At 56.9% G+C, this 26942-nt stretch overlaps 1 protein-coding gene across 3 annotated transcripts in view; it reads right to left on the bottom strand.

Annotated features, from left to right (window-relative positions):
- Nucleotides 1-26942, bottom strand: part of LRRK1 (leucine rich repeat kinase 1) — a 111012-nt gene continuing 84070 nt past the window's right edge. For 2 of the 3 annotated variants that reach the window (XM_037145915.2, XM_037145917.2), the window contains 18 exons: nucleotides 26657-26829; nucleotides 25544-25664; nucleotides 25157-25316; nucleotides 24480-24756; nucleotides 22265-22436; nucleotides 19502-19665; nucleotides 18509-18648; nucleotides 16198-16447; nucleotides 14535-14701; nucleotides 11991-12188; nucleotides 10619-10896; nucleotides 9621-9815; nucleotides 8707-8858; nucleotides 7420-7537; nucleotides 5959-6075; nucleotides 3080-3933; nucleotides 2614-2715; nucleotides 1-993 (listed from right to left, as the gene is read on the bottom strand). In XM_037145915.2, the coding sequence (XP_037001810.2) occupies nucleotides 816-993; nucleotides 2614-2715; nucleotides 3080-3933; nucleotides 5959-6075; nucleotides 7420-7537; nucleotides 8707-8858; nucleotides 9621-9815; nucleotides 10619-10896; nucleotides 11991-12188; nucleotides 14535-14701; nucleotides 16198-16447; nucleotides 18509-18648; nucleotides 19502-19665; nucleotides 22265-22436; nucleotides 24480-24756; nucleotides 25157-25316; nucleotides 25544-25664; nucleotides 26657-26829 (3816 nt within the window). In that variant the 3' untranslated portion in view covers nucleotides 1-815. The remainder of the gene's footprint in view (nucleotides 994-2613; nucleotides 2716-3079; nucleotides 3934-5958; nucleotides 6076-7419; nucleotides 7538-8706; nucleotides 8859-9620; nucleotides 9816-10618; nucleotides 10897-11990; nucleotides 12189-14534; nucleotides 14702-16197; nucleotides 16448-18508; nucleotides 18649-19501; nucleotides 19666-22264; nucleotides 22437-24479; nucleotides 24757-25156; nucleotides 25317-25543; nucleotides 25665-26656; nucleotides 26830-26942) is intronic. The other variant, XM_037145916.2, reaches the window with a different exon arrangement.

Genomic DNA, 26942 nt, shown 5'->3' with positions numbered 1-26942 from the left:
TTGTGCTCCAGCTGCATCCGAGTTTATTTGACAAAGCTATAAACACAAGGCCCTTTCTCCAGTCCCGCTGATTGAGTGTCTCCTTCCTTTTGTCCGCAGGAGGAGAATGTAAAGGCTGGGCCCTGGGTGAGCTCTTGGCTTTCTGGCTGTGTCACTTAAAGGGACTCTTTCATTCCCTGGATTGGGCAACGCTCCTCGCGGAGGGTCCTTCTGGGGGTTTCTCACACAGGGGCTTTCCCCAGCCAGAGACATACGATCTCAGCTTCCCCAGGCAGGGCCCCGAGCCCCGGGGACTCAGGAGCTTGTGAAATGTGCTGAGAACCGGGGGGCCACCAGGGGAAGGGGCAGGGGTCAGGGCCCTCCTCCCTCCCTGCCTCCAACTGCTTTCCGACTGAGAGCGGCTAGTGTAATTCCATCCGAGACTGGGGAGGAGAATGGGCATGTCCTGCGTGCCGGGAAGGCCCAGCCTTATGTCCCAGCCCAGCACACGGTTCCCCTCCCCTGCTCCCAGAAGTGGACAGAGGAGGCAGGGGGAGGTCCTATGTCCAGCCCCACCATTCCCCCTGGGCTGTAAAACCAGCAATGGCGGGGAGGGGTGGGAGTATCCAGGTAACTCTGTCCTGGAGAAACAGAGAGTCCCCAAAACACTGCAGGGGGGTGGGGGGTGGGAAGGTCCCAGCACTTGTTAGCAGCAAGTAGTCCGTGGGAGAACACAGTCCATCTTCTGGGTCCTCCGAGGGTGGCAGGCTGCAGGTAGAGGGGGCAGCCCGTGGGCCTGGGCCAGCCAGGTCCAAGCGACGGTCATTCCACAGGAATTACCTTCTCTTCCGCGTGCAAGCCTCCAGCCGGCCCAGCTCCTCGAAGGACTGGTAGAAGACGTCAAACTCCCTGGTGCCCCAGCCCCTCCAGACAGCCAGGCACCATTCCATGTCTTCGTTCTCAAAGCCACACACCACTGTGTCCTTGGCCACCACAGCCGCATCCACGAGTGCCCTGTAGAGAGGGGGCGCCCTCTGAGGTAACCCACGGGGATTCCCACATGGTTGGCACTTGGACCCTTGCCCTGCACAGTGTCCTCGAGGACAGGGCGTGGCTAAGGGGGGGGCGCCTGTGCATCCCAGGCTGGCCCCGCCCATGCGCTGATGCCCCGCCCCTCCCTGGTGGTCCAGCATTGGGTAGAAGCTTCCTAACATCTAAAGAGGTGCCACGGGCATCAGCTCTGGTTCACAGGGGATTGTTCCTGGACGGCACTGATACCATCAGAGCAGGTTTCTCCTGTGATGCATCCAGAAAATACCACCGACTCTAATTTCTGTTCATCCATGGCCCATGACAAATTTGACTTTAACTCAATGCTCTTGCCTCATGCACGGTTCTTCTCCCTCTCTAAGTTTCCACGTGTTCAGGGAATGCAGGGTAATATATGAGGCAGAACACCTTCAGCACGTGGCTCTGGGCAGTTTCGAATGATCTGGGCATGCGCAGTTTTCTCCTGTGCCCCGCCCAGCCTTGCAGCCCGCTCCCTCCGGGGATGCACAGCATGCCCTGGTGCGCTGTCTGGCACTGAGGCCAGCCTGTGAACCGGGATGCCCTGGGCCCCTGGCTGGCTCCTTCAGGGTCCTGCACGTGGCAGGCCCTCTCTAGCAATCTGCTGAGGGAATCAACGTCTCAGACGCGTCTCAAAATTGCTGGCGGGCTAAGGCTACTGTCCTCCTTTGGGCTGGGCGTCTGAGCCACTTTCACCCTACAGCGAGTGAGCTTTTGGGGGATAAATAGGGACAACGGAGGGACACTGACAGCAGGCTCTCTGAGATCAGTAGCCCTGGCCTCTACAGACCCAGCTGCTCCCCCAGAAGCCCCACCTATGACCTGGGAAGGGCTTCAGTCCAACGCCACAGCCCATGCTCCACAGGGCCCAGATTTTGCTTTGAGACTCACTGGCTCAGGTGACTCACTGGATACCGGGGTGGGGGTGGGGAAGGGAGGGGGCTGCCATGCAGCTTTCCTGGGTCATCACCTGCTCTGGGGGACACAGGCCAGATGGGATTTCTCCATAGGGAGACTGGCTGCATGGGGTTTGGGAGACAAATGAGGGGGGCGAACACCGTGGGGCACTGCTGGGGCCAGCCTCCCACCTCTGGCGCCAGGCAGACTCGGCCCAGTCTCTCCTGCCCAGCACAGTAGGACCCCCTGGGCCGATGGGTACAAAGCCCTGCCTGGCACTGTCTGGGCAGGTGGGACACCTTGGTAGGGGCTCTCTTGCTCGGTGCAAAGGACAGTGGGTCACTTGGATCCCCATTTCCATGGCCCTAATCCTTGGGTCCTGGAGATGTACCCCAGGCAGGGTGCTTGGTCGCCAAGGGCACTGGGTTCCCCAGAAACAGGTGCCTGTAACCGTGACTGATGCCTGGTTTAGCCGGTGTCTGCTGACCTTCCAGGAGCTGCCTGGTGTACCACCCCACCTTGCTCCCCACCTGCCTTAAGGCCATGTCGGTGGATGTTTATTTGTGGACAGGAGGGCAGGGGGCCACTGTGCAGGAATGCGGCCCAGGGCAGGGGGCCTGGATTCCCCACGCCACAGCCCAGGCCCTAGGCACTGCCCCTGAATCTTACCCCCATGGATTCAGCTCTCGGGCCTTCAAGACAGCGATGACCCGGCCCCGCTGGGCGCCTGCGTCCTTCTCCAGGCCGATGACGATAACATCTCCCCCGCGCCTGTGAAACCAGAACCGAGAAGGGGAAGCACTTTGTCTAGGCCGGTGCTCTCCAGGGGAAATGGAGCCGGCATGCAGCAGGGCAGGGCAACAGACGCGCAGTTTCTGCTAATGGACCGAGGTGCAGCGAGGGCACCGCGGCCAGGCGCACAAGCCCTTTCCCAGGAGGCAACCGGATCGCACTTGACCATGGCCCTCCTTCGTGGCGCCCTAAGCTCCCGCCAGATTTCACAACCGAGGGAGCAGCTCCTGTGGATCCTCAATGGAATGGATCATGACAGTGTCTCAGAGCCTCCTTCATCCGCCCTCAAAGCGAGAGAGCAGGGGATACTCATGAGGTCACGGCCCACAGCTGGGAAACCTACCTGGGGACCCAGATGACGTCCTTCACAGCGAGGACCTTCACGGCTTGCAGGTGCCGGCTGAAAGCCTCCCCACCCACGGGGCTCAGCTCCTGCTCAGGCCTGTCAGAGCCGGTCGTGGGCTCCAGCAGCCTGTCCGTGTCCTCGCCGTCGGTGGAGAAGGGCATGCTGGAAGAGCTGGCTGGGGAGCAGGGCAGGCTCAAGGGGGACAGGGGGGCCCGGTGCGGTGGGGACGAGGAGTAGGAGGACATGGAGCAGTAGTCAGTCAGCGAGTCCTGGTGGGTCAGGATCTGCGTGCCCAGTTCGTTGCTGTACATGATGCTCACATCTGCGATGGAGTCCCCCTCGGGCTCCTTCGGGCTGGCCGTGTGGCTGTCTGGTGGCTCCAGGCCCGACGGGTGCACGGGAAACATGTCCCTCAGGGGGTTGGGGTCCCCGCAGAAGTACCGGGCGCAGAGCTGGTAGGTGGCCGAGTGGTACATCACCAAGGAGTTGGCCTTGTCGTCCAGGCACCAGACCACCTCCTCGCCCCGGCACTCAGAGCTGCACACGACCGAGGTGACCACTGAGGGGGCCGTGTAGGGCTCCAGCCGCCGGCTGATGTCCAGGGTGGCGCAGTCGATGACCAGCAGGCCCGGCCCGTTGCTGTACCAGACCTCGGACCCACTGTTGACCACCTCCATGGCCTTCACGGGGTAGGGATTCTGCCGCGCGTCCTCGTCTGGGATGCTGAACTTGGCCCTGTTGGCCGTGTGCGAGCATAGGTAGGAGCAGCTGTCGTCAGGGGCGCCCCGCACCACGGGGAACACCGCCACCAGCCCGTCGGCCAGGCCCGCCAGCACCAGGTAGGAATTCTGCTGGGGGAAGACAGGGATGCGTGACAGCCTCTCTCTTCAAGTGGGGGCCAGACTAACCTCCACGCAGACCCCAGGCCACCCGAGCTTCCAGCCAGCACGCCCGTCCTCCCTGGCTGGGGCAGGAGCACCCGGTTTCTGCTCCAGGACACCACATGTGCCTGCTGAACTAATTCTTAAAGAAGCTGCTTCCAACTCAATCCTCTTGTGGGTGCACTCTCGGGGGGTCGTGTCCACCCTCTCCCAGCTTCTCGCATCTGCTTGGAAATGCCTGTGCTGCAGCAGACACTGATTGTCCTTGGGGTCCCCCATGTCCCACAGTGAAGCACGTGCTCTTCTACGGCCACTAGAGGTCACCACAAAGAGGCCAAGGTTGCAGTGACCGGGCGCGGCTGAATGCTGGGCCTCCAGGAGCATCTGTGCAAAGCAGGGGAGAGGTCTTAGCACCGCCGCCCTGGTGGGGCTGGGGTTGGGGAGGGAAGAGCCGGAGCCAGGACAGAGCAGGGATCCAGGCCTTGTGCTGGTGGGGGGGAGCAGCAGAAAGCCCCCTTGTTGGGGGGCTGGAGGAACTGGGGAGCTGGGGCTGTCCATGGTAAAGAGTGAACCAGCCTCCAGCGCGAGCGAGAATGAGGTCAACTAGCCCTAAGCACGTAGATCAAAATCCATCTCCAGGATTTGGGGAAAGAAAGCAGCCAAAGCAAACAGAAGCTACACCTCTATCGGGTGCTGGCTCGGGCCCCAGCCAGGGCCATAAAGTGAGCCTCACGGCCGGGCTGGGTGTGAACATTCGCGTGCAAGAATGCAGGGGTCTGCTGTCCGCGGCCTCCGGGGGCAGGTCGCCTGGCAGGGAGGCCCCGCACAGAGCCGGCTTTATTCCCTCTGGTGGTGCGGGCGGTGGTGCCCGGGCTCGGGGGCTCTGGCCAGCCGTGGCCTCAAGTGACGCTTTGTGCCATGTGGGTTCTTCTGCGCGCTGGTGCAGACCGGGCTCTGACCTGCCCGGCCTCGCCCGCCCATGGGGCCATGGTCATAAACGACTCTGAGGTCGACTTCAGACTTTTTTTTTTAAAAAAAGAAATGTAACCGTGGTAGGGTGGGGACAAGAGCACACATATTTCAGGATCCTCAGGAGGCGATTGTAAGGCTCATGTTTAGTAAGCGCCTGAGTCTGGAGCTTTGGGTACGTGATGCCCAGAGACCCTTTTCACGATGTCTTTTCATCCCCATTTTACAGATGGGAAAGCTGAAGGTGGATGATGGCAGCCGACACGGTCTCACAAAGTAGCACCCATAACGACACCTTGCTAGGGCTCAGGGGCAGGGGTCTCAGGGCAGAAAAAGGGAGACAGCATTGCCCAGATCCCAGAAGCCAGAGAAGCCTGAGGATGTCACTGAGGAGTGGGGGCAGCTTCTCCGAGCTGGGGCCCTGGCCTTGATCTTGAGAAGCGAAGAGGAGGTAGCCTGGGAAAGGTAGGTGGCAGCCAGAATTCCTGGTGGGAAGCACCCACTTTGAGTGTGGTGTGGGGTGGGCTGGGGTGTGAGGGGGAGTTTGGGAGCCTCCCAGCCACGCAGAGCCGCCGGGGCCTGGGCTGAGGAGAGCAGCACCTTGGGGTCCCACACGGGACAAAGAGGGACCCCGGTCTGGGACTGACAGGAACACTCCAGAGGAGGCAGAGAGGAGGGTGAAGTGAGTTGGTGGCCCCACAGGGTGGGGACAGGGCCATGGGGAGGTGCTGCTGGCCCGGACCCCACGGGACAGCTCCTTTGCACTGGAAAGCATCTCACCAAAATCCAGGACTGTGGTATTTGCGTTGGGAATGCAAGTCTTCCCCTGAACCCTCACTCTTACCGGCCGTGTAGGTTCTCCCAAGCCAGATGGGTGCTAATGATGACCCAGGTCCCCTGGGTCTCTACAGCTGACAGTGACCTGGGTTTGGAGGTGCAAGAGGGCATGGCTTTGACCCCCCCATGAGAACTAGGAAGGGAGAATTGTTCACGTGGGCACTCACCGTCCCCACCCCAGTACCTCACCTTTTTTAAAATAGGCACCGCCAGGAAGCAGGTGACGACGGCCGGGGTGTCCAAAGCCCGCTGTGGCATGTTTAAGGGACACATGCCCTTGAGGCTGTAGATGTAGACCTTCTGGTCCTGTGGAGGCAGGGGGCCAGCGTGAGACCTGGGTTGAAATGTGCCTGGTGTTCCCTACAGGGCCCCCTACGTCTTGGGCTCCCTCTGGGCCTACGCGAGTCCCATGTCTGGAAGCTCTGTGGTTGATTGTCCCCACATTTCTGTTCTTTGTACAAACTGAAAACGACAGGGCTGTCTCAAGAAGAAAAATAAAGTGGCCTGTGATCCACTGTCCGGAGAAACCACCTCTGGGGTTAGGGTGTGGAATTCCAGTTTCTGTGGGTGCCTGTGTGTGTCCCCGCCGTTCCTGCTGTGGTCACACTTCCTGCTTCCATGGCAACACACCCTGCAGGCAGAGGGCCCTCCACGAGCCCCAGAGGGGACACTGTGTGAGCTCCCTTTGCCGCCTGCCCTCGAGTGCATCACCGTTCATCTGTCCTCGGATGTCGAGTCTGTTTCTACCATGAGTCTTCACTGCTATGAATTACCCTGGGGTGAGCCTTCTCGCAGGCACGCTTGTCTGTTTCTGTTCTGAGAATTTTCTCAGGACCAATTCTTAAGGCTGACATTATTGAGGCTTACGTGGTGTGAAGAGATTTCGGATGCATTTCAGAACCACGTGCCCCGCTGCCTTCTGGGAAGGCTGCCCCAGTTTATAACCCCGCCCACCCAGCCACCCTCCCGCTCCCCAGGAGCTGCAGAACGTCTGTTTGGGGGCATTTCTCTCTGGACTTCTCAGAAGACAGCAACTAGGGCTTCCTGCTGCCTTTTTAAAAAGTATATATTGCTTTTTAGAGAAAGAAAGAGAGTAAAGGAGAGAGAGAAATATTAATGTGACAGAGAAGCACTGACTGGTTGCCTCCCACACATGCGTGGACCCGGATTATATGCATCCTCACCGGGGACCGGACCCACAACCCAGGTGTGTGCTCTGACTGGGAATCGAACCTGCAACCCTTAGGTTACGAGAGGACAGTCCAACCATCTGAGCCTCACCAGCCCAGGGCCCTGCTGACTTGTTTGATGTGAAGGCTCAAGGGTTCTGAGCGGAATGGATTTGCTGGGTCGCCCTGGCAATGTTTTACGACACCCAGTCATGTCCCCAACCCACTGAGCGACTGGGGTTCTGCTGGGACTCTGCCCCTGTCACTCATCACGGCCGAGTCCCCATCACCGGCCATGGACTAGGTGAGGATGCTGCTGGAGCCCAGGGCTGCTGCTATTGTTCTGGGGCCTCACTGGTGTGGACTGGGGTCACCGGGAATTCACATGATCCCGTCGGCCTGCATTTCCAGTTGCTCGGCCCGCCATGGTGAGAGCCCTGCCCAGGGTGTGGGGGTTGTGGGGGGGTTATGGGGGGGTTACCTCGGTGGCCGTCCACAGGGAGTTCTGCACCTTGAGTTGACAGCTCAGCTTCATGCCCGCACAGCCCATTCTCTGCACTTCCAGAAGGCCCTTCTCCGTGTTCACCACCGTGTAGTTCCTACAATGGACAGCGAGCGTGCGGTCAGCTCACGACGGGCCACGGGCTGGGGGTGCTTGAATATTCAGGCAGACAAAGGCCACTCCCGTTGAGAAGAGAGAAAGACTCCGTTTCCCCTCTCTCACCACTCGGCAACTCCACTCCAGTGCTTTCCTCTCTTCTTCATCTCCAGAATCGCCCACACCCTCTACCGTCAAGCTGACGATAGCTCCCGTCTTAAAACAGAGCCCTCCCTTGGCCCCTGCCCGCCACACCCCTAGAAGATACCACCTCTTCTTTGCTTCTCTTTTTTAAAAAATATGTTTTATTGATTATGCCACTACAGTTGTTCTATTTCCCCCCTTCATTCCCCTCCACCCTGCACACCCTTCCCCCACTATTCACCCCCTTTAGTTTATGACCATGTGTCTCAAGTTCTTTAGATTCTAAATTTCCCCTACTATTCTTGCCCTCCCTCCTATCTATTTTCTACCTACTGTCTATGCTACTTATTTTCTGTACCTTCTCCCCCCTTCTCCTTCTCCCACTCCCCTGTTGCTAACCCTCCATGTGATCTTCATTTCTATGGTTCTGCTCCTGATCTAGCTGTCCTCTTAGTTTGCTTTTGTTTTAGGTGTGGTTGTTAATAACTGTGAGTTTGCTGTCCTTTTACTGTTCATATTTTTTTATCTTCTTTTTCTTAGATAAGTCCCTTTAACATTTTATATAATAAGGGCTTGGTGATGATGAACTCCTTGAACTTGACCTTATCTGAGAAGCACTTTATCTGCCCTTCCATTCTAAATGAAAGCTTTGCTGGATAGAGCAATCTTGGTTGTAGGTCTTTGGATTTTATGACTTGAAATACTTCTTTCCAGCCCCTTCTTGCCTGGAAGGTCTCTTTTGAGAAATCAGCTGACAGTCTGATGGGGACTCCTTTGTAGGTGACTGTCCCCTTAGCTCTTGCTGCTTCTAGGATTCTCTCCTTCATTTTTGCTTCTCTTAATCACAAACCCATTCGTGTCTGTCTCCATGGGGAGACTCCACTTTCTCTCTCGAGAAGACTCCATTGGGCTTTCAGTCCACTGCGCGCTCAATGTCCCTGACCATGGTCACCCCTGACTGCCCCCCAATGCCAAGGTCGCTCCCACTCTGACACCGGCAGGGCGTGGAATGCCTCAGGGCGTTACCTGGACTCTTCCTTCCCATCCCAGAACACCACCATGTACTCCTGGCTCTGGGACGAGAAGAAGGCGGTCTGCTTCCCGCAGGGCAGCTGGTACATGAAGGTTGCGAAGGTCGGGTCCTTCATTTGGCTCACCACGGACAGGGCCAGCGGTCGCTGAGGGACAGAGACCGCCAGGGCTGTGAGCTGGGGTCACTCACAACCAGAAGGATGCCCATTCTGCCCACTTAACCAATGGCCTTCAACCAGGGAAGAAGGAGTGGCATCTGCTCATTCAACACCCACTTGAAACAAAAGCCAAAACAGATGCCCCAAACAGACCCTTTCCGGCATCCGGGTCATCACTATCCATGGCAACTCAAATGCAGGAAACTCAGGTGACGAGGTTAGCTTATGCTGGCATATTCCAGGCCCCCTGCCTAGGGATGTGCAACCTTGTAAAGAAGTGTCCTCAGACCTCATATACTCTCAGTTAAACTGGCACCTTTGAAAGTGATGAGTGAGTTTCAACCCGAAAGCCTGGGCCTTTATCAACAACAGCCAGCTTTCACGTGATCACGTGGCTCCTGCTTCTTCTCACGAGCAAACCTTCTTTCCACTGCTTTACAAAGACACAGCTAGGCTCTCTGCCCCTGCCTGGGGACTGTATTGCCACAAAGGGCTGGCATGCTTTGCATGATGGTGCAATACAAAAGTTGGGGAGCAAATGGGCGTTCATTTGTCGCAGTAGCGATATGCATGCAACGGAAATGATCTGGATGTACCAGGAGTTGTAAATATTTCTTTCTAAGGCAGGTGAGCAGAAAAGAGTTGCCATTTTTGTTCAAGACCCTTTGGGCAGGGTGGGGGGTCTGGGACCCACGGCCTCCACCACAGCGGCCAGAGGGGCCAGGCCCCAGGTTGTGTGTCCCCAGGTACCTTCTCAGGCTTCGTGTCCCAGCATTCCATCATGAGCGCCTGCAGTCGATGGAACTGCACTTCCTCCGGCTGCCCCAGCACCGGGCGGATGCCCTTGGACAGCTTCTTGGCGATCTGCAGCTGGTGGTGGCCCAGCGCCGGCCGCTGTCCTGACAGCAGCTCGTAGAGCACCATTCCGTAAGAGAACATGTCTACCTGGGCGGGGAGGCAAGCCAGGTCAGGTCCCTTTCCCCGGGCACAGCGGCTCTCGCAAGCCGGCCCTGAGATGGAGGGAGCAGGGAGACACCGTTAGGCAAGGGACACACGGGCCCTTTCCAAAGGGAGGCACGCATCTATCCGTCCACCAGTCCATCCATCTCTCTCCACATGTCCAAACGTCCAGCAAACCACCTGACCACCCACTGTTCTGTCCCTTTATCCAGCCATCTTCCAGTCTGTCCATCTGTCCTTCCTTCCTTCTACCCTTGTAATCACCCATTTTTCTGCACATTTATCTACCCATTCTCCTGCCTACCTGTCCATCCATCCATCCACCCATGCACCAATTCATCCAACTATCCTTCATCCATCCACCCATCCATCCATCCAACCATCATCCATCTGCCCATCTGTCCATCCACCCACCCATCCATCCATCTATCCGGCGATCCATCATCCATCCATCCATCTATCCATCTACCCATCTATCTACCATTATGAATCTTCCTGTTATAATCTTGGTTTGGAGATACATCATCTGGATTACTTGCTACCAACAAGCTCTTATTTTTCTCACTGTGATTTGCCTTTTCAGTCTTGGATAACAGCCACAGGTGCTGAGTTAACCCTCATGTGCCTAAGTCATTCTTGAAGCAATTATTCCAGGATCCATTGGCTTGGGGGCGGGGGGCGGGGTAGGGGAGGGGCACCCAGAGTCAGAAGCCACCGGTGCTGCGAGGGCTCCCTGGCTGGCCTGACCTGGGGCCTGGGCTCCTGAGCTCTGCGGCTGGGGTGGGTACCTTCTCATCATACACAATGCGAGGCCTGATCTCCGGGGCCTGGTAGCCGGGGGTGCCCTCCACGCCCAGCGCGCCCTCGTGAAAGGACTGCCTGGAAATCCCGTAGTCCGACAGCTTGATGTTGATGTGGTTCTTGACGTCCAGGGACCAGACCAGGATGTTGTCCGACTTCAGGTCGCAGAAGATGATGTTCTTCTTATGCAGGTAGGCCAGGCCGGAGGCGATCTGGTAGGCTATCTTCTGGGTGAGCATGTGTCCCAGGGGCATGAAGGAAGAACCTTTGCAAAGGAAAACATGCCAAACTGTCAGGACAACAACTGCGCTCCTTCCTCACCTTCTGTCTCCCCAAAATACTCCCTATTCCACCGACACGTTCTCCTCGTTCCCGTGCTGGGTACCAGAGAAGATGGAGATTGAGCTTCTTCAGCAAAATATTACTTAGGACAAGAACACCTGCCGTCACAGCTTCACTCACGGGACCTAAGGCTGGAGTTGGTGTTTTTACTAAAACAGCAAATATGCAAAATCCCAGGCCGAGCCTGCTACGCGGTCAAGGGGCAAGTTGCAGCTATAACAGCTTCATTTAAAAAAAAACAAAGTCTTCCATGGAGGCAGAAATAATCGATTTTAACTGCATTTCTTTTTCCTGAGCCCAAAGATGGCTTCCTGTCTCTCTCTGTCAGGTTTCTGGAATTTAGTTGTCCATTTCTCAAGCTATTTTATTTTACTTAAAAAAAATTGATATCTAGACAGAGAGAGGAAGGGAGAAAGGAGAATGAGAGACATCATTGGTTGACTCTTGTATGTACCCTGACTGGGGATCGAACCCGTAACCTTGGTGTATGGGGACCATACAGTGGCCCAGTCAGGGCTCAAGGTAGGTTGTTTAAAAATCTTGTTAAAAGAATAAGTTAGCATAAAACTGACCCCAGGGTCTCAGAGTTGTAACTGGCGGACGTGTGTGGCCCGTCACAGGTAGGGGAGAGATTTACGTGGCCGCGGAGCATATCTCCGGCCTCCCCGGCGGCCCATCTGACGCTCGACTGGACTCCCACTGGGGCTGTGGCCATTCTCCTGCTCAGGTGAGTAAGTTAAGCAACTTCTGGGATTATGGCCGTGAACCAGACCTCGAACCCGCTTCTCTCTGAGCTCCCGTGGCCTCGCTGACACCGCTGAATAGGTGTAAACGAGGTGGAGGCTTTTCGCCACCCACAGGCAGGCGGCCTTGCGAGCCGAGGGCAGCCGGGCCCTGCCCCAGACAGCCTGGCCAGGCTGCAGGGAGTGCCCAGGCCCGTGCTGCCAGCCACGGGCTCTCAAGCCTCCCGGGAGCATCCGGCCGCCCCCTGCGGAAGGTTCTCGCAGCGGCGGGTACCTTTGGCGTTCTCCGACAGCACGGTGTTGAGGCTCCCCAGCGGGGCGAGCTCCAGGGCGAAGCAGAGGGGGTGGATGCTGATGCCGATCAGGGACACGATGCAGGGATGCTGCAGGGCGTGCAGCATGCTGGCCTCCTGCCGGAACTCGGAGAAGTTCTTCATGGCGTCCGTGGCCCGCAGGTGCCGCAGCATGGTGTCTGCAGGGGGCAGCGCGGCTGTCAGCGTGGCCCGGGGCGGGCGACAGGGAGCAGCCTGCTTTTTGGGGGCCCTGCACTGGCTGCCCAGGGAGCCCGTCTGGGGTCGCCTGGGTGAGGGGTCCGGCCACTCTGTCCTCAGGGGGCCGGCGGGGCCAGGGTTTACATTTCAGGGCACTCCACACATCAAGGGGGGAGATATTGTCACTCAGAATTTGGCCCCGAATGTGGCGTTCCTGAGGCTTTCTAGGCCGATACAAGCCCCTCCTCCTCAGCCAATAAACTCGCCCCCATTCTTTGGCGGCTCCTGCGTTGTCAGTGGAGGCTTAGGCACGTCCTCACCCTTGTCCCTGAGATGATGCTCTCACCCCCGCAGGTGCTGGCCGCCGGGGGGCACAGTCGTGCCTTATTCCAGCTCCGCATCCTGAGCACCACCCGGAGCCTAGCTGAGGTGACACGTCCTTACAAGGCTCCCGACTGCTCACCCACAGGGATGCTGAGGGTTTGGTCTCTACCACCCACTTTATTCCCCACCCAGTGGCCAGGGCCGCCCAAGACAGAAAGGGCCACCAGCCTCCCTCAGCCAGAGATAAAACCGTGGGGTGGCTCCAGGCCCGAGACATGAGACCTCAGGCTGGAGAAGGGTGTGTGGCCAGTAGCGTGATAACGAACCTGCACTATAACCTTCTCCCGATACCCCTGGGATGCACCCCTCCCCCAACAGAAGGCCCCTGCCTGCCAGGTGGAGGGGCAGGACGCCACCCCCTGGGCTGTGGTCAGCCCTGAGGTCCCAGAGCACCATCCTCCAGGCCCTGCTTGTCCTTCTGTGACCCGATCTGTCCCTCCCCTATGATCAGATTTTTTTGAGTTCTTCTTCTTTTAAATTTATTTTTAGAGTGGGGAAAGGAAGGAGAAAAAGAGGGAGAGAAATATCAATGAGGGAGAGAAACATCCATGTATGGTTGCCTCTCGTGCGCCCCCTATGGGAAGGGGGGGAATCTGGCCCGTAACCCAGGCATGTGCCCTGACTGGGAATTGAACCAGCAACCCTTTGGTTTGCAGGTGGCGCTCAGTCCACTGAGCCACACCAGCCAGGGCCTTATGGTCAGATTTTAAAATCGGAAATCATTGGACATGGAGGTTCAAACAGCATGGAAAAAGAATCTCGGTGATGCAAGTTGATTGATGGTGGCAGATGTATGCGGGTGCTGTGGCCAGATTTGTTTTTTTTTTAACCGAGAAAGTTTTGTTTTTCATGATCGGTCTTAAAACCATTAAGAATTCATTTCTGACTGTGGTGTGAAGTCCGACCCACGTCTCTACCGGAATTCTCCAACAAGCCGGCCTTTCCCTCTGCTCATGAGGTCACCTCCGTTCCCTGCCAGCGTCCCTCACGCGTCACGTGGTCTCTGCTCCCTAGACAGCTCGCTGGCGCCCGGGAGCAAGCCGCCGCCACGCCCGCACACTTGTAAGTCGTGACATTTGCTGGGCAGGCCTCTCTGTCTCCTGTTGCCCACGGTGGAACTTTCTAGGCTGTTTCTGGCCTGGTGTTGTCTCATAGGCACTTTACAGTCAGTCCAGTTTTACACACACACACACACACACACACACACACACACGCGAGTTTTACAAAACCTTCCCCACTCTGGTGTTTGTTAAGACTCTCTTAGCTTGTTGTGTGTGCAAAGAGCCGCATTCTCTTCACCTGGTTACAGTTCTGTCTCTTCCTCTCTGATCTGCTTTCTTTCTATGGGTCTGTGATTCTAACTTTTCTGCCGAGAGTGTGAACTACAGTGAGGATGACCACGCTGAGCCAGAAGCTGAACAAAGGTGGCATTCAGCTGGCTGGAGTGAGGACGCACATGGCGCTTAGGAGGTGATGGGTGGAGACCATCCGTGAATTGTACACAGTGGGTAGGCCTTTGTGGGGGTGGGGGGACCCCACGCTGGCTTCCCCGTCCATCTACCTGGAGAGCCCGACTTCCTTTAGTGGAGATGGCTGGGAGGGTCTCCAGGCTCAGGGGTCTGCCTGAGGTCCGACCGTGTGCCCCCCACGTGCCAGGCCTGGGCGGGACACGGAGCAGGTGGAAATAGAAAGGGTGGCTCATGTTCTTAGGAACTCGCGCCTGAGCAGGAGCGTAACCTCCAAAAGCAAATTCCAGCTCTTGCTCAGCCTGATCCTGGGGCCTGTCCCACGTCCTGCAAGGGCTGTCCCCAGGGTCCACGCTGGCCTCGCTCACCCCCTTCCTGGTGCCCACATGCTTGTGACCTCAGGCCTCCCTCACGTGGTATGAAGTTCGGACCGAGGGAGCCCATGTCTGAAAAGAAACGACCCAGGGCCGTGTTTACCTGCTGGGGCGTTAGCAAAGTTCTTGAACTTCTTGATCTGGAATCGCTTCACAGCCACGGGCTGGCCTTGGTACCGGGCCCGGTAGATGACGGTGCCGCTGCCGCCTTGGCCCAGGATGCTGTTCTCGTCCTCGCTGTGCTCCAGCCTGCTGTTCTCCAGGAAGAGCCTGCGGGAAACACGGCGCAGGTCAGAGCAGACGCCTGCCCGCCGATGCTTTGGGGCCACGGTTCGGCCGCAGCTGCAGTTCCCAGAGAGCTTGTGCTGGATTGTGGGTGCTGTTCGGATCGCCGGGCTGTTCGGCTTCTGGACAAGCGACCTGGATTGTGAACTTTGCCACAGCCTGTGGTTAGAACCAAACCTGTGGGGACAAGCAATCTGGCCTCCCGGTGCGGGCACAAGACCTAACAAGGTTCGGCAAATAAGGGAAAATTCTAAAACTTTGGGACTGCCCAATCGGGAGCCCTCCCACCGTCACCCTCCAATCTGACTCATGCACACACACACAGCTCTGCCTGTGGTCTCCAAGCAATGCTAATTCTTGTGCTAAAGATCCAGGAATAAAGGAAAATCATTGCACAGAAGAGGGGCGTTTCACTGGTGCTTCCTCTGATGAGGTAACTGCAGAGGTTGAAAAGAACTGTGGGGGAAATTATCCAGTGTAGGAAGAAGTTCCTTAGTTAATGAATTGTTTCAATTCTCACCTAAGGATATGCTTATTGATTTTTAGAGAGAGAAATATCGACATGTGAGAGAGAAACATGAATCAGTTTGCCTCCCATAAATGCCCTGACTAGGAATCGAATCCGTGACCTTTTGGTGTATGGGACGATGCTCCAACTCACTGGGCCACCTGGCCAGGGTACACTTTCTTAATTTAACAGATTCGTTTAGAAGCAGGTCTTGGAACCCCAGTTCTGCAATATCACAGAATACTTCACGTCTATTTTCTTGGGACTGGGGAGTGATTTGGAAACGTGAGAATTAGATATTCTTTCCCCCTCTCCCCAAAAGTTTAATTCCCTTTAAGGAAACTAGACATACCAATCCTTGGGTAAGAAAATAACAGGACCTCACAACTCCAAATAAGCTGTGAACAACCAATGTCACTGCCAATGTCATCCCGTCTTCAGGGAGACCAGAGCACCACTTCCGGTTTCCGTGACGTAAAGAAGATTCCATCCTGTACTAAACACTTGGATTTCGTGACAGTTTCTTGCTTAATGGGAGCCCAGAATGTTTCCTGATTCCTCCAGCCTCTCCCCCAGTTGCTGTCTTAGATTAGACTCGACAGATTTCGGGGTTCCCAGAGCCAAGGGCAGCAGTTAGGAGTTGGCATTTGCCAAGAAAGGAAATGAGGCTGCAGGACTGGGGGGCGCCCCTTTTCTTGAAGACCGAGGAGCATTGGACGCCTATTCCTTGAGCAGGTGGCAGGGTAGGAATGAGAGAAGGGAGAACAGGCTGTGTGGGTTCCTGGAAGGATTTCCCCCTCCAGGTGCTCTGCCCAGCTGGGCCAGTGCGGCCTCATGTGGCAAACCGGCAGCTTGGTTCCTTCAGGGAGCCTCGGATGAGACCTAGAGGTCCCCTGAGACGGGGCGGCAGCGGTGGCGGCGGGAGCTGCCAGCACCGAGGGCGGCCCCCACGCTGCTCGGAGCAGCGGCGTACCTGGCCGGGAAGTCGGTCATGAACAGCTCGGGAACCAGCTCCTGGAGCGGCACGGGGACGTCGGGGTGCCTGGGGCAGGCGATGAAGTCCCGCTCGATGGCGGTCAGCACGCAGTCCTCCATGTCGAAGTACTGCACATCCTCCGCTCTGTCGCCGGGGCCGGCGTGCTGGGCCCAGGAGGACTCGCAGACCGGGCAGGGCACGTACTGCTCCATGAGCGGGGTCCCATCGCTCTCGGTGGCCGTCAGGGCTGAACGGGGACAGAGGGGGGACAGCTCACCCGAAGGCGGGCGGCAGGGCTGTCCCTGAGCAGCACCCCGTGCCCCGAGCCTGGGTGGGCCCGTCCCAGAGGGAGATTTGTCTGCTCCTGCCTGGCCCCCAGGGAGCGGCTGCAACCTGACTCCTGACTTGGGTTCCTTTTTGGAGAGCTCCGTCCTCCATCCTGAAAGATGGTCTCAGGGAGCGGGCTGGGGTGCACTGGACAGCGGCTGGGGGCCAAGACCCTGAGCCCAGAGGAGGGGCTGGGGCCTGGGAGTCCCTCTCGCATGGCCGGCCCCACAGGACATGGAGAGCTGGGTCCAGGCCTGCCAGGCTCCAGTGACCGAACCACAACCAATGAGCGGTCATTGTTCAAATTCAAAACCCAAGCCTTGCAGTTCCCATGATTCTCTGCGGAAGAGCAAGCAACGCAGGCAGAGAAACCACCGCACAGTATATGAGACAAAAGCTGCTATTTTGCATGGGCTCCCCGGGGCAGAGACACACAGCTTTTCTGCATGTCTCTGAAACGCCTTCAGGGTGAGGGAGGGCCTGCTTTGTGCAGGGCGGGAGGCGGGCTTCCAGAACTTTCTGGGCACATCAGCCATGTGTAAAACATCCTGCCAATTGGTTGGTGGTGGTGGCCCCAGACAGCCCTGTCTCAGGCCCTCAGCCCCATTCCCTTGAGTCTCAAGGGACTGCCCCCCTCAGTCAAACCACAGGACCACCTGCTATGGGGACCACTGCTTGGTGGGAGATATTATAAAAGATCCGGAGGGTTCCCACCCTGAAATGCTACACTTTACACACCAAACTGCCTTCTCCGAGGCCTCTGTCTGGGCCTTTCCCCGTGTGGGTCACCTCCCGTCAGCACCAGCAGGGCCCCAGGCCCTGGGGGCTGCGGGGTGTACACACTGTGGCACACCCGGCCGCTCTCCTTCAGCATCTGCTCGGGTGCTGTCCTGGGATGCGGGGATGGCGTGCCGGCGGGGAAGCCAGCTCAGGGAGGCCGGCGGCAGTGCCTGGGTTCCAAAGGCCCCTGTGCACTGGCTCACTGGGCCTCCAGCCCTCAGAGGGGGAGGACTCATGGCCCAGTTTTGGCCCCTGATGTCCGCCCCCCTGCAGAACGCCCTGTGGGTTCGTCTCCACTCCAGGAGCAAAACAAACAGAGGGCCTTTGCAGCTTCGCTTCAAAGAGTGTTTTCTTTGGGTGGACTGTGGAAGGGTCTGAGAAGGGCCGTGTGGGTGGCTGAGCCCCTGGGGGATTCGGGGGTGGGGACCGGCAGGGAAGGAGAATGGGGGCCTTGGCGGGTGTGGCTCCCTTCCCTCCCCGCCCCTGCACCAGGGGTAAGCTCCAGCTGCCGGCTCCCCCGGATTCCAGCATCACCGTCCGCACCATGCGAGGCTCTCCTTGTCTTCTTGGACCACGTGTCCAAGGTCATCACTGTCCTCCCCACACCCGGTGGTCAGCCAGGAGGACAAACACAAGCCCCGTGGGGTGTGGGCCCACGTCTGCCCCCCAGCAGCCCCCACCCATGCCCACAGCTGGACTCCCCCAGGGGTCAGACTCCACCCTCGGGCCCTTAGGGACCCTCTGATTTTTGGGGGCTGAATGCCAGTGGGATTTCTGGTCCCCAGATTGGGAGCTTCCAGGTTTATAAAGAAATGCAGTTGACCCTTAAACAATATGGGAGTTAGGGGTGCTGACCCTGTGCACTTGAAAATCTGAATACAAAATTTGATTCCCCCAAAACCTAACTACAGTGGTCCATGGAGGACCGATTCCAGGATACCCAAAGGTGCCCAAATCCATGCTCAAGTCCCTTAGATAAAGTGGAGCAGAACAGTGCGCCCAGTCAGCACTTTGCACCCACGATTCCCCTACAGTTTCAAGCCATCATTGGTTGAATCTGCAAAACCCACGGACGCAGAGACCAACTTCATATTTATTTTAGAAATCTGCCTATAAGGGGACCTCACAGTCCAAACCCATGTCGTTCAAGGCTCAAGTGCATTAAGAGGAGCCCAGGCTGGGTTTAAGAACATTCTCTTACCGGGAAACCACTGATCGATCAAGGAGTTGACGTGGTCGGTGATAAAGGCCATGGCCGAGAAGTCCCTCACTTCGGACTGGCAAATGATTTTTATCCCGCCGCTCTTCTTCTTCTTCCAGTTCACGTCCGAGGACTCCACACTGCGAGCCAGAGGCAGGAGAGGAGTCTGCTGTGATCCCCCGCTGCGTGCAGGTGCCCCAGACGGCCTCCTTGCCTCCAGGGTGAGGACCCAACCTCCAGGGACCCCCAGGGCCAGCCAGGACTGCCGGGGGGCGCCTGGGTTTGTGCGCATGGCCCAAACCTCCCCAACACGGGGAAGTGGACATTAATGAGGGCTTCCTCGTAAGCAATGCGCAGGCTGGGGTCTGGCTCTCAGGTGTGACTCGGGGGAAGGTTCTTTCTTGTCAGACCAAGTGGCGAGTGTGACTCTGAAGTGGAAACAGCTGCAGGGCACCAAGAGCGGCCCCAGTCAGGCCCTCATGTAAAGACACTTTCTCCCTTTTCCCTTCATCTCTCACAGAGCTGGAGAATATTTGGGAAAATTCACTGTAAATACGGAACAACCCTGTGTGTTTACGGAACCAGATTAAAATCATTTATTAAACTCAACGTCTCCCTCTCTCAAAAAAAAGTAAAGAAAATAGGAAGAGGGAGCCAAGAGAGGTATCTTATGTCTCACTAGGGACTAGTGACATCATCCAGGACAGGTCACAGGACGGGAGTATGGTGCCACCTCGGTGACCACGGGGGTGCTGGAGCTCAGGGGCCGCCCACCTCCCTCAAGTCCTGGGCTGGTCACCGCACCCTCCCTTGCCTTTTGCACCCTACAAGGGAAGAGAGGCGCGGGGAGGAGAGGTGGGTGCTCTGGGACATTTGGGAGGAAGTGTCCGGTTTCCAGCAAGCTGCCATGATGAGCAGCTCCCAGGAGCGGAACGGGACTCCCAGTGGACGGCCCCGGCAGAGGCACCCAGGGACGCCGTCGGGTGTCCCCACCTGAGGTAGCCCCCGTCAAACGTGACCAGGAGGCCTTCCTGCCAATAGATGGTCTGATTCCTCTTCACGCGGAAGGTGCTGCAGCGGTTCCTCTGGGTCCCCGCGAAACTGTAAATGGTGACTTTCCTGTGTCTGTTCTTCGTGTTCTTCTTGGTTTCGAAAAGCTGAAAAGACAGAGAAAAGACCCTGCTTAAGGATTCTGGGCTCCTCCCCGGCCCTGGGCAGAGCTCTGAGGCTGCCGGCTGGGCCCCACGGTGATAAATGACCACGGTGTCCCCCCCCCCCCGCCCCCGCCCTCCCCACTGCCCACCCGCCGCCTAGTTCAATGCTATGTGATCAGCAGGGTCTCCAGGGTGCCCTGGGAGGATTTTCCCCAAAAGACTGAAAACAGGTTTTTCTTTTTCAAGTCCGTCCCTCCTTAATTTTATAGCAAAAATTGACGGTAAGAAACGAGGAAAATATAGAAAAAGGTAAGCGAGAAAATAAAACACCAACATCCTTGAACAAGGAGATTATGAAAGTTTTGGTGTGTTTTTATATTTAATTGGCAAATATCAGAATTCTTCGAACACTTACACTCTGGACCAATAGGTGTTAGAAATACAGGCTCAAAAACTCTGATCTCTCAGTGAACTAGAAAAATATCTCAGTGGAAACCAAATTATCAAGGGAAAAGGGAAAGGATTTTGGTATACTTTATTCCAGAATTCTTTTTCTATCTATATGTACGTTTTATAAAACAGCTGAGGTCACCTTTTCTAAATTAGTATCTCTAATTATCTGAATTTCTACTCTTGTATTTCTAACTTTGTACACTTTCAAAAGCTACACTTTACCAATGCCTTAAAAAACTTAGGTGAAATCCATTTTCCTGAAGCTTACGGTGAAGTACAGTCATTTCCTGAGCACTCTCTTCCTCAGATGCCTAGATTGAGTCTAACTTCTTGTTCCTTCAAACAAGTCAGACGAACATAAAGAAGCACAATGCTTTCTCTGATTTCAAAGAATTCCCTTATTTCAGACTCTCAGCAGTGGGATTACTGGGGCAGGGTATAAACGATTTATAGTGAAGGATCACTTCCGAAAAGCGATTAAACTCATATGCACACTGCCACGGCGGCGTGTGGATGCCTCATGACGCCGGGGCCCCAAACGATCCCTTCCCTCTGTGAATTTCATCCTTCACTTGTTGATTTCATCCCTGAAGAGTGGCACCTCCAGAGGTTGCCTGCATTTGCATGCCTCTGATCACTCAGGAGACCAAACGCCTTTCTTCTCTTCATCTGAATTCCAATGGGCTTCTCTCCTAATTTTGAGCGAGGGATGAGACTGGGAAGGGTGCCCACCCCCACATCCCCCTCACGAGCCCAGCTGGGAACCCACTGGCAGCTCAGGCCTCCCAGGATGCAGGGGCTCTGGGGCCTCCCACGTAGAACACAACCGGCGGGGAGAGTTCACAGGGAGGGCAGAGCGACCGAGTGACCGAATGGGGCCCTGGGAGAGCCGGCTGCTGCGCCCACCCCGCCCACCAGCCCACCCTTCCTGCTAACATGGGTGGAGAGAGTGACAATGGTCAGGCTCTCGCTTTATTTTTTCACACCTCCGTAAAATGCGAAGATCCAAAAATACTTGTATAGAGCCAAGAAGTTCACCCCATAAGGGCCTTTTCATGAGACCTGAGGCAACCGAGGACTCATACTGAATAGAACAACTGTGCAGATTTGGCCCAGCGGTTCTCATTCTGGACAGTGGGTCAGAATCTTCTGGAAGCTTATAAAAAACAGAGCGCTGGGCTCCATCTCCAACTGATGTGTCAGGGCTGGGCGGCCCAAGAATTCTGCGTTTCTAACAAGTTCCCAGTGAGCCTGATTCTGCTCGTCCAGGGACCCCACTTGGAGAACCAAAACTCTGGACAAACCCTACTTCCATGCTACCGTCATGCATGAAATCAACACTGATGGACAGCCGGGAGTCCTTTCAAGAAGCTCAGGTGAACCCACAGAAAAATGCGTCCGTGGGTTAGGCTGTCATTGCTTCGAGACCAAGTTCAAGTTCTATGCCAGCGGGTCTCGAGCTTGACTGGACAGTGGAATCAACTGGAAGCTTTAGAAGAATACTAACTTCTGGCTGCCACGCCCAAAGGTTCTGATTTAGACGGTTTGGGCTCTGGTCTGTGCCTGTTAGGAGCTCCCCAGGTGAGTCTAGGGCAGGGATCCCCAACTTTTTGGCACCAGGGACTGATTCTGTGGAAGACAATGTTCTACTGACTGGGTGGGCGTGGTGGAGACAGGAGGCGGAGCATAGACGGTAATGCCAGCGAAGCTTTGCTCTGTGGCCTGGTTCCTGACAGGTGACGGACTGGTACAGGTCCGTGTCCCTGGGGTTGGGGACCCCTGGTCTGGGACACAGGCTCAGTGGCACACTCGGGGTTGGAAGCCCACGGTCCTCCCAGTGTGGTCCCCAAGCCCAGCACCACCTGGGACAACAACAGAGATGCAAATTCTTGGATCCCAGTCCACATGCATTGAATGAGATCCTCGGAGTGGGGCCCCAGAGGGTTTGGATGTGGGTTAACCATGGCTCTTAAAGGAGTCAGGTACCCATGTGATGTCCGCAGTGCGGTTCAGATGGGCTCGCCGGCTTGGCAGAGAGAAGGCAGCCATGCTGAGCTTGCCTCCTGGGCCTGAATCAGCAGTTTTGCTGCGGGAAAAGGGGTGTCTCACCTGCATCCCCCCCACCCCACCGTGGAGAAATCACCACTACCTGCAGGTCCATCTCCGCCAAGCTGATCAACATCCGAGCTATAAACCTTTGCCAGAAGCCCACGGGCACGAAGCTCATCTTAAACACCCTCTGGATGGTGTTGGCCGTGGGGTACCTCAGGCTGTTGGTGTCCAGGCCAGGTTTGGACGGCAGGAGGTGTGGCAGGAGGTAGCTGAAACGCATCAAAGGAGACTGTGACCGTCATATCCCAATGCCTCGGCAGGGCCCTGGCCCCAGCAGACGGCCCAGGTGCCTTCTCCCGGGGGACCTGCCGTTTTATCCGCAGAGAGAGCAGTTTATAGGCTATGAGTAAATAAATGCTCCAAGAGAAGATGAAGATGGGCCCCGTGAACCATCTGTGGTCGTAAACACATCTCACAGAGCAAACCTCGGCGGGTTCTCAGTAAACGGGCCGTGTTTGGGGCATTGCTCACGACGCACTCGGGACGGCAAAGGGAAAACAAGTAAGAATCGCACAGCTCCGAGGACAATGTAGAAATTGGGGTCAGAATAACATTTTTGGCTTTCGAAGCTATTTATTGTTCTTGGCTCGCCAAGACTCCACAATCGCCTTTCAAGTTAGAATGAGGCTGTTTGTGCAAAAGAGGGATGTTTTATGAGAGTACTGTTGCTCCTCGTAAAAGCACTGAGTCATCGGTCACTGAGCTGTCCCTGGCTGCGGACATTTGAAAACAGCTGAAACCCGGAGGTCCCTCCAAGGATGTCCCCAAGGGGCAGGCCCAGGGCAGACAGAGCCTTGGGTGTGTCCTTTTCTTAACAAAGCCTTTGCCTTTGGCTCACTCCAATAATCTTAAAATATATCAGTGTAGCCCCAGCTGGGTAGCTCAGTTGGTTAGAGCATTGTCCTAAGTTTGCGGGTTTGATCCCTGGTCACAGTACATAGAAGAATCAACCAATGAAGACACGAATGAGCAAAACAACAAATTAATGTTCTTTCTCTCTTTCAAATAAATAAATAAAAAATACACCAGTGTAGGTCCAATGAAGCGTCTTTAGAACTTTTCAGAAGAGACTCCAAAAAATATCATAGAAGGAAAATTGGGTGTTGGCCTGGCATCATTCCTGGCTCCGTGTCTCTCTCACACGCATGGCTTAACCTCCTTGCCCGACCTGGGGACAGAGAGGATCCCTGGCTCTTGGGGTTGGTGGAGGACACACAGACCTGGGCAGGCGAGACCCAGAGGGGGCCGGTGGTGACGTTTCAGTCCTTAGCCATCTCTGATGTGGGCTGAAAGGGCCTTCTCAACCCCCTTGGATGGAGTGCCTCTTGCTTCATACATTATTCCCATTTTACAGAAGGGAAAGGAAAGGCAGATGGGCGTCGTACTCAGGCATCCGGGCTCCACGTTCTAACCGCTGAACTATAAACCTCCGTGGGGGGTTGGCAGGAAGCTGGCTCATTTTATTGTCCAAGCGGATATACATAAATGTCTACCCGGCTCACTTTTACTGAGTGCTAATGTCTGCTCCTTCTTGTGGATAAAATCACCAGACGATTGTCCAGTTTTAGCCATGTTATAAACACGCAGACTGCCTGACCTTGGGTGTTTTCTCGGACCAGAGTCAAGAACACCCTGGACCCTGGTCTGGGTCCTGGAGACTGGCCAGCATCAGCATCACCCCAGGAATGTCGGCTGACGCTGACATCAGAGCAAGGACGCCCTGAGCACCAAGCTGGCTTAGGTCTGAGTGTCACTAGATCAGAGCCACGTGGCCCTCCAGCCCCCGCCCCCACCGCATGCTGGCTGCCGGGCTGTGTAATTAGCAGGCGCACCCTTGCCACTTACTCCATTTTTATGTACCAAATAACCAGGCAACCAAACCCCTAACATGTGACCCCCCCCAAGGTTATTCTTTAAAAGAGTTTATTTATTTATTTTTAGAGAGAGAGGAAGGGAGGGGGAAAGACAGGAAAAGATCAGTGTGTGGTTGCCTCTGGCACGCCCCCTACTGGGGACCTGGCCCACAACCCAGGCAGGTGTCCTGACTGGGAATCGAACCAATGACCCTTTGGTTTGCAGGCTGGTGCTCAATCCACTGAGCCACAGCAGCTGGGGGCCCTCAGGCAGGATGTCTCCATGGTGGTCCCTGGGACTCTAGTTTGAGCCAACACCCCCACCTCACCTCGTCGCCCCAGCCCCCACTGCTTCCTCCCCAGAGCAGCCCTCCCAGCGCCTTCCATGGACAGACTCACCTGTCGTTGGCGACAGGCAGGGCGATCTCAAACTTGGCCAAGAACTGGAAATACTGTTCCTCGGTCTGCTGCGTGAAGCCGGTCCCCACCAGCAGCATCCTGAGGTCCTCTGCCCGGATCACGCCATTCTTGGCCACTGACCGGGAGCCTTTGATGTTAAAGATCCTCTGCAGACACTCAGACAACCAAATGGGGTCGAGGAAGTAGAGGTTCCTCAGGCCGTGGCTGGTGTCCGGGAAGTGCAGCAGGGTGCCAGTCTCTATGAGGAAGCCGATGGCTGTGCCGAGAAGGAGGTGGGGGGGGGCAGTGTCACGCAGAGGGCAGAGGGGACTCTGGAGTAACTGACTCCCATGGGGGCCCGGACACAATTTCTTCCTGGGAAGCAACCAGCTCTTGGGCCCTTCAGATCGGTTGGCCGATCTCACCGGCAGCCGTGAGAGCTATGGCGGCCTGATCTCCGTTATTCACGGATTCTGTCCTTGCAAATGTGCTTACGAGTTAAAATTTGTGACCCCCCAAAATTAATACCCGCCGTGCATGCGCGGTCCTTTGCAGACGTGCACAGAGAGGTGAAAAATGTGAGTGCCACATGCATTTCCAGGACGGTGGTCCCTCTGCACCCCCACTCCCTCCCCCACCATCTTCCCCCAGCCCCCACTGCTCCCCGGCCCGCCCACCGGACTGCAGGTCCTCGTAGTCGTTGATGTCGTTGCCCGGGGTCTGCTCCACCAGCTGCTCCAGCTGCCTGTCCGTCAGGTACTGCACGTCGTCGCCCAGGCTGCGCCGCTGGTGCTCTGCCAGCACGGCCTCCTGCAGGCTCAGGTAGCTCCGGGGGATCTGGAGGGGAAGTGGGGCAAGGCCGGGCCCTCAGGTCTCAAGGCTTGCCCAGCTCGCCCCGCCTGAGTGGGTGGGATGCTTCCCTGCCCACCCTTCCCCTTCCCCCAAGAAGCTGCTCACACAGGGACCGGGAAGCCCAGGACACAGTGGAGAGAGGGGGACAGGCAGACGCCCCACAACCAGGAAGGAAGCCCCTCTGGGTGCACATGGACGAGCGAGGTACCCACCAGCCTCCCCACCAGCCGCTGGCAGCCGATGGTGCTGCCCACGTCCTTCATGCCGCACGTGACGTGGAAAATCAGCTGCCGCAGCCCCTCCTGGCCTTCCAGGCTCTTGCAGGAGATTTCGCTGCCAGGGCAGAAAAGGGCCACCATCACCATGCACCGCCCCCTCTGACAAGCCCCGCAGCCTGCGTCTCTGCTTTCCCATGTTGTCCCGAAGAAGTCAAGAGAAGTCACGAAACGTGGACACAGAGGAGCTCCTCCAGGTCTTGTGCGTGACGCTGCATGCAGCCTGTCTCCCCAGCACTCCCATTTCACAGAGGGGCAAAGTGAGGTGGCCCCCAGGGACACGAGGTGCAGAGGAGCAGACTGGGGTTGCACCCAGGGGTGGCACTTCTGTTGTCACGGACCCCAGGGAACGTTCTCAAGGGAGAATTCTGCCTTCTAGGACTGGTGGGAATGTCCCCAGGCTGTGCACCCACGTCCCTGGGACTCAGCCCAGAGGGAGGGAACCCAGGTGCCACCAGTGCGGCCACAGCCACGCACGCACACTGTGTTCTCCTTGGGGAACAGTTACTTCAGTTGCTGAGCCTCAGTTTCATCATCTGCAAAGTGGGTGCAATGCAGACCCAAGAGTGGGGATCTGAGGACAGGGGGTGGGGGAAGGGACAGCCCTGAGGACTGGTCCCACAGACACTGGCCCCTCCTGCCCCATGCCCGGGGCATCCTCACCCATCGAAGCCCCTCCTGGACCACTCGGACCCAGTGTGAGGACCACAGTCTGGGCCCGATCGGTCACTGACAGGTGCGGCGGGCCGTGTACGCTCAGCACTGGCCACAGCGGTGAGGGGGGGATGCAGGAAGGGCACCCAGGGAGGGTGTCCCCAGGCCCTGCTCTGTCCCATCTCTAGCTGCTCCTCACCCTCCCCAGGGCTGTTCCTGCTCCGGGAGTCACCCTGCCACCCTTCGTGCTGGGAGAGGCCCAGAGCCGCCCAGCCCTGGGTGAGGGGCCCTCTGCCTGCGGACCCCAGGCATTTCCAGGAAGATGGACAAGAGAGGGAGCTGCAGCCCCAGCCCTGGGCAGGTCTGAGCAAGCAGGAGGCCCCCCGGGACACTCACTGTAAGTGCTTGAAAGTGATGTCGGGGAAGCCGGTGGCCCTGGACCCGGAGGGCGAGCGGCAGAGGGCCAGCACGTAGGCCCGCAGCGTCGCGATCCTCTCCACGCGGAATTTGCTTTCGATTAAGTCCAGGTGGGTCCCCACCACCAGCACCACAGCATTGGGGGCCTTGGCCTGTGGTGACAGAGAACCCAGGGGGCTGAGCACCAGCACCCACTGCTGGACGAGGGAGGGGAAGCCGCTCCCAGTGCGCAGGGGGCCACCCCTGGCCTGGACGCCTGGGGCTC

Source organism: Artibeus jamaicensis, unplaced genomic scaffold (assembly GCF_021234435.1).
Source record: "Artibeus jamaicensis isolate MK-2021 breed Jamaican fruit bat unplaced genomic scaffold, CSHL_Jam_final scaffold_612, whole genome shotgun sequence".
Classification (NCBI taxonomy): Eukaryota; Metazoa; Chordata; class Mammalia; order Chiroptera; family Phyllostomidae; genus Artibeus; species Artibeus jamaicensis.
This window is presented reverse-complemented; position numbering and strand designations above follow the sequence as displayed.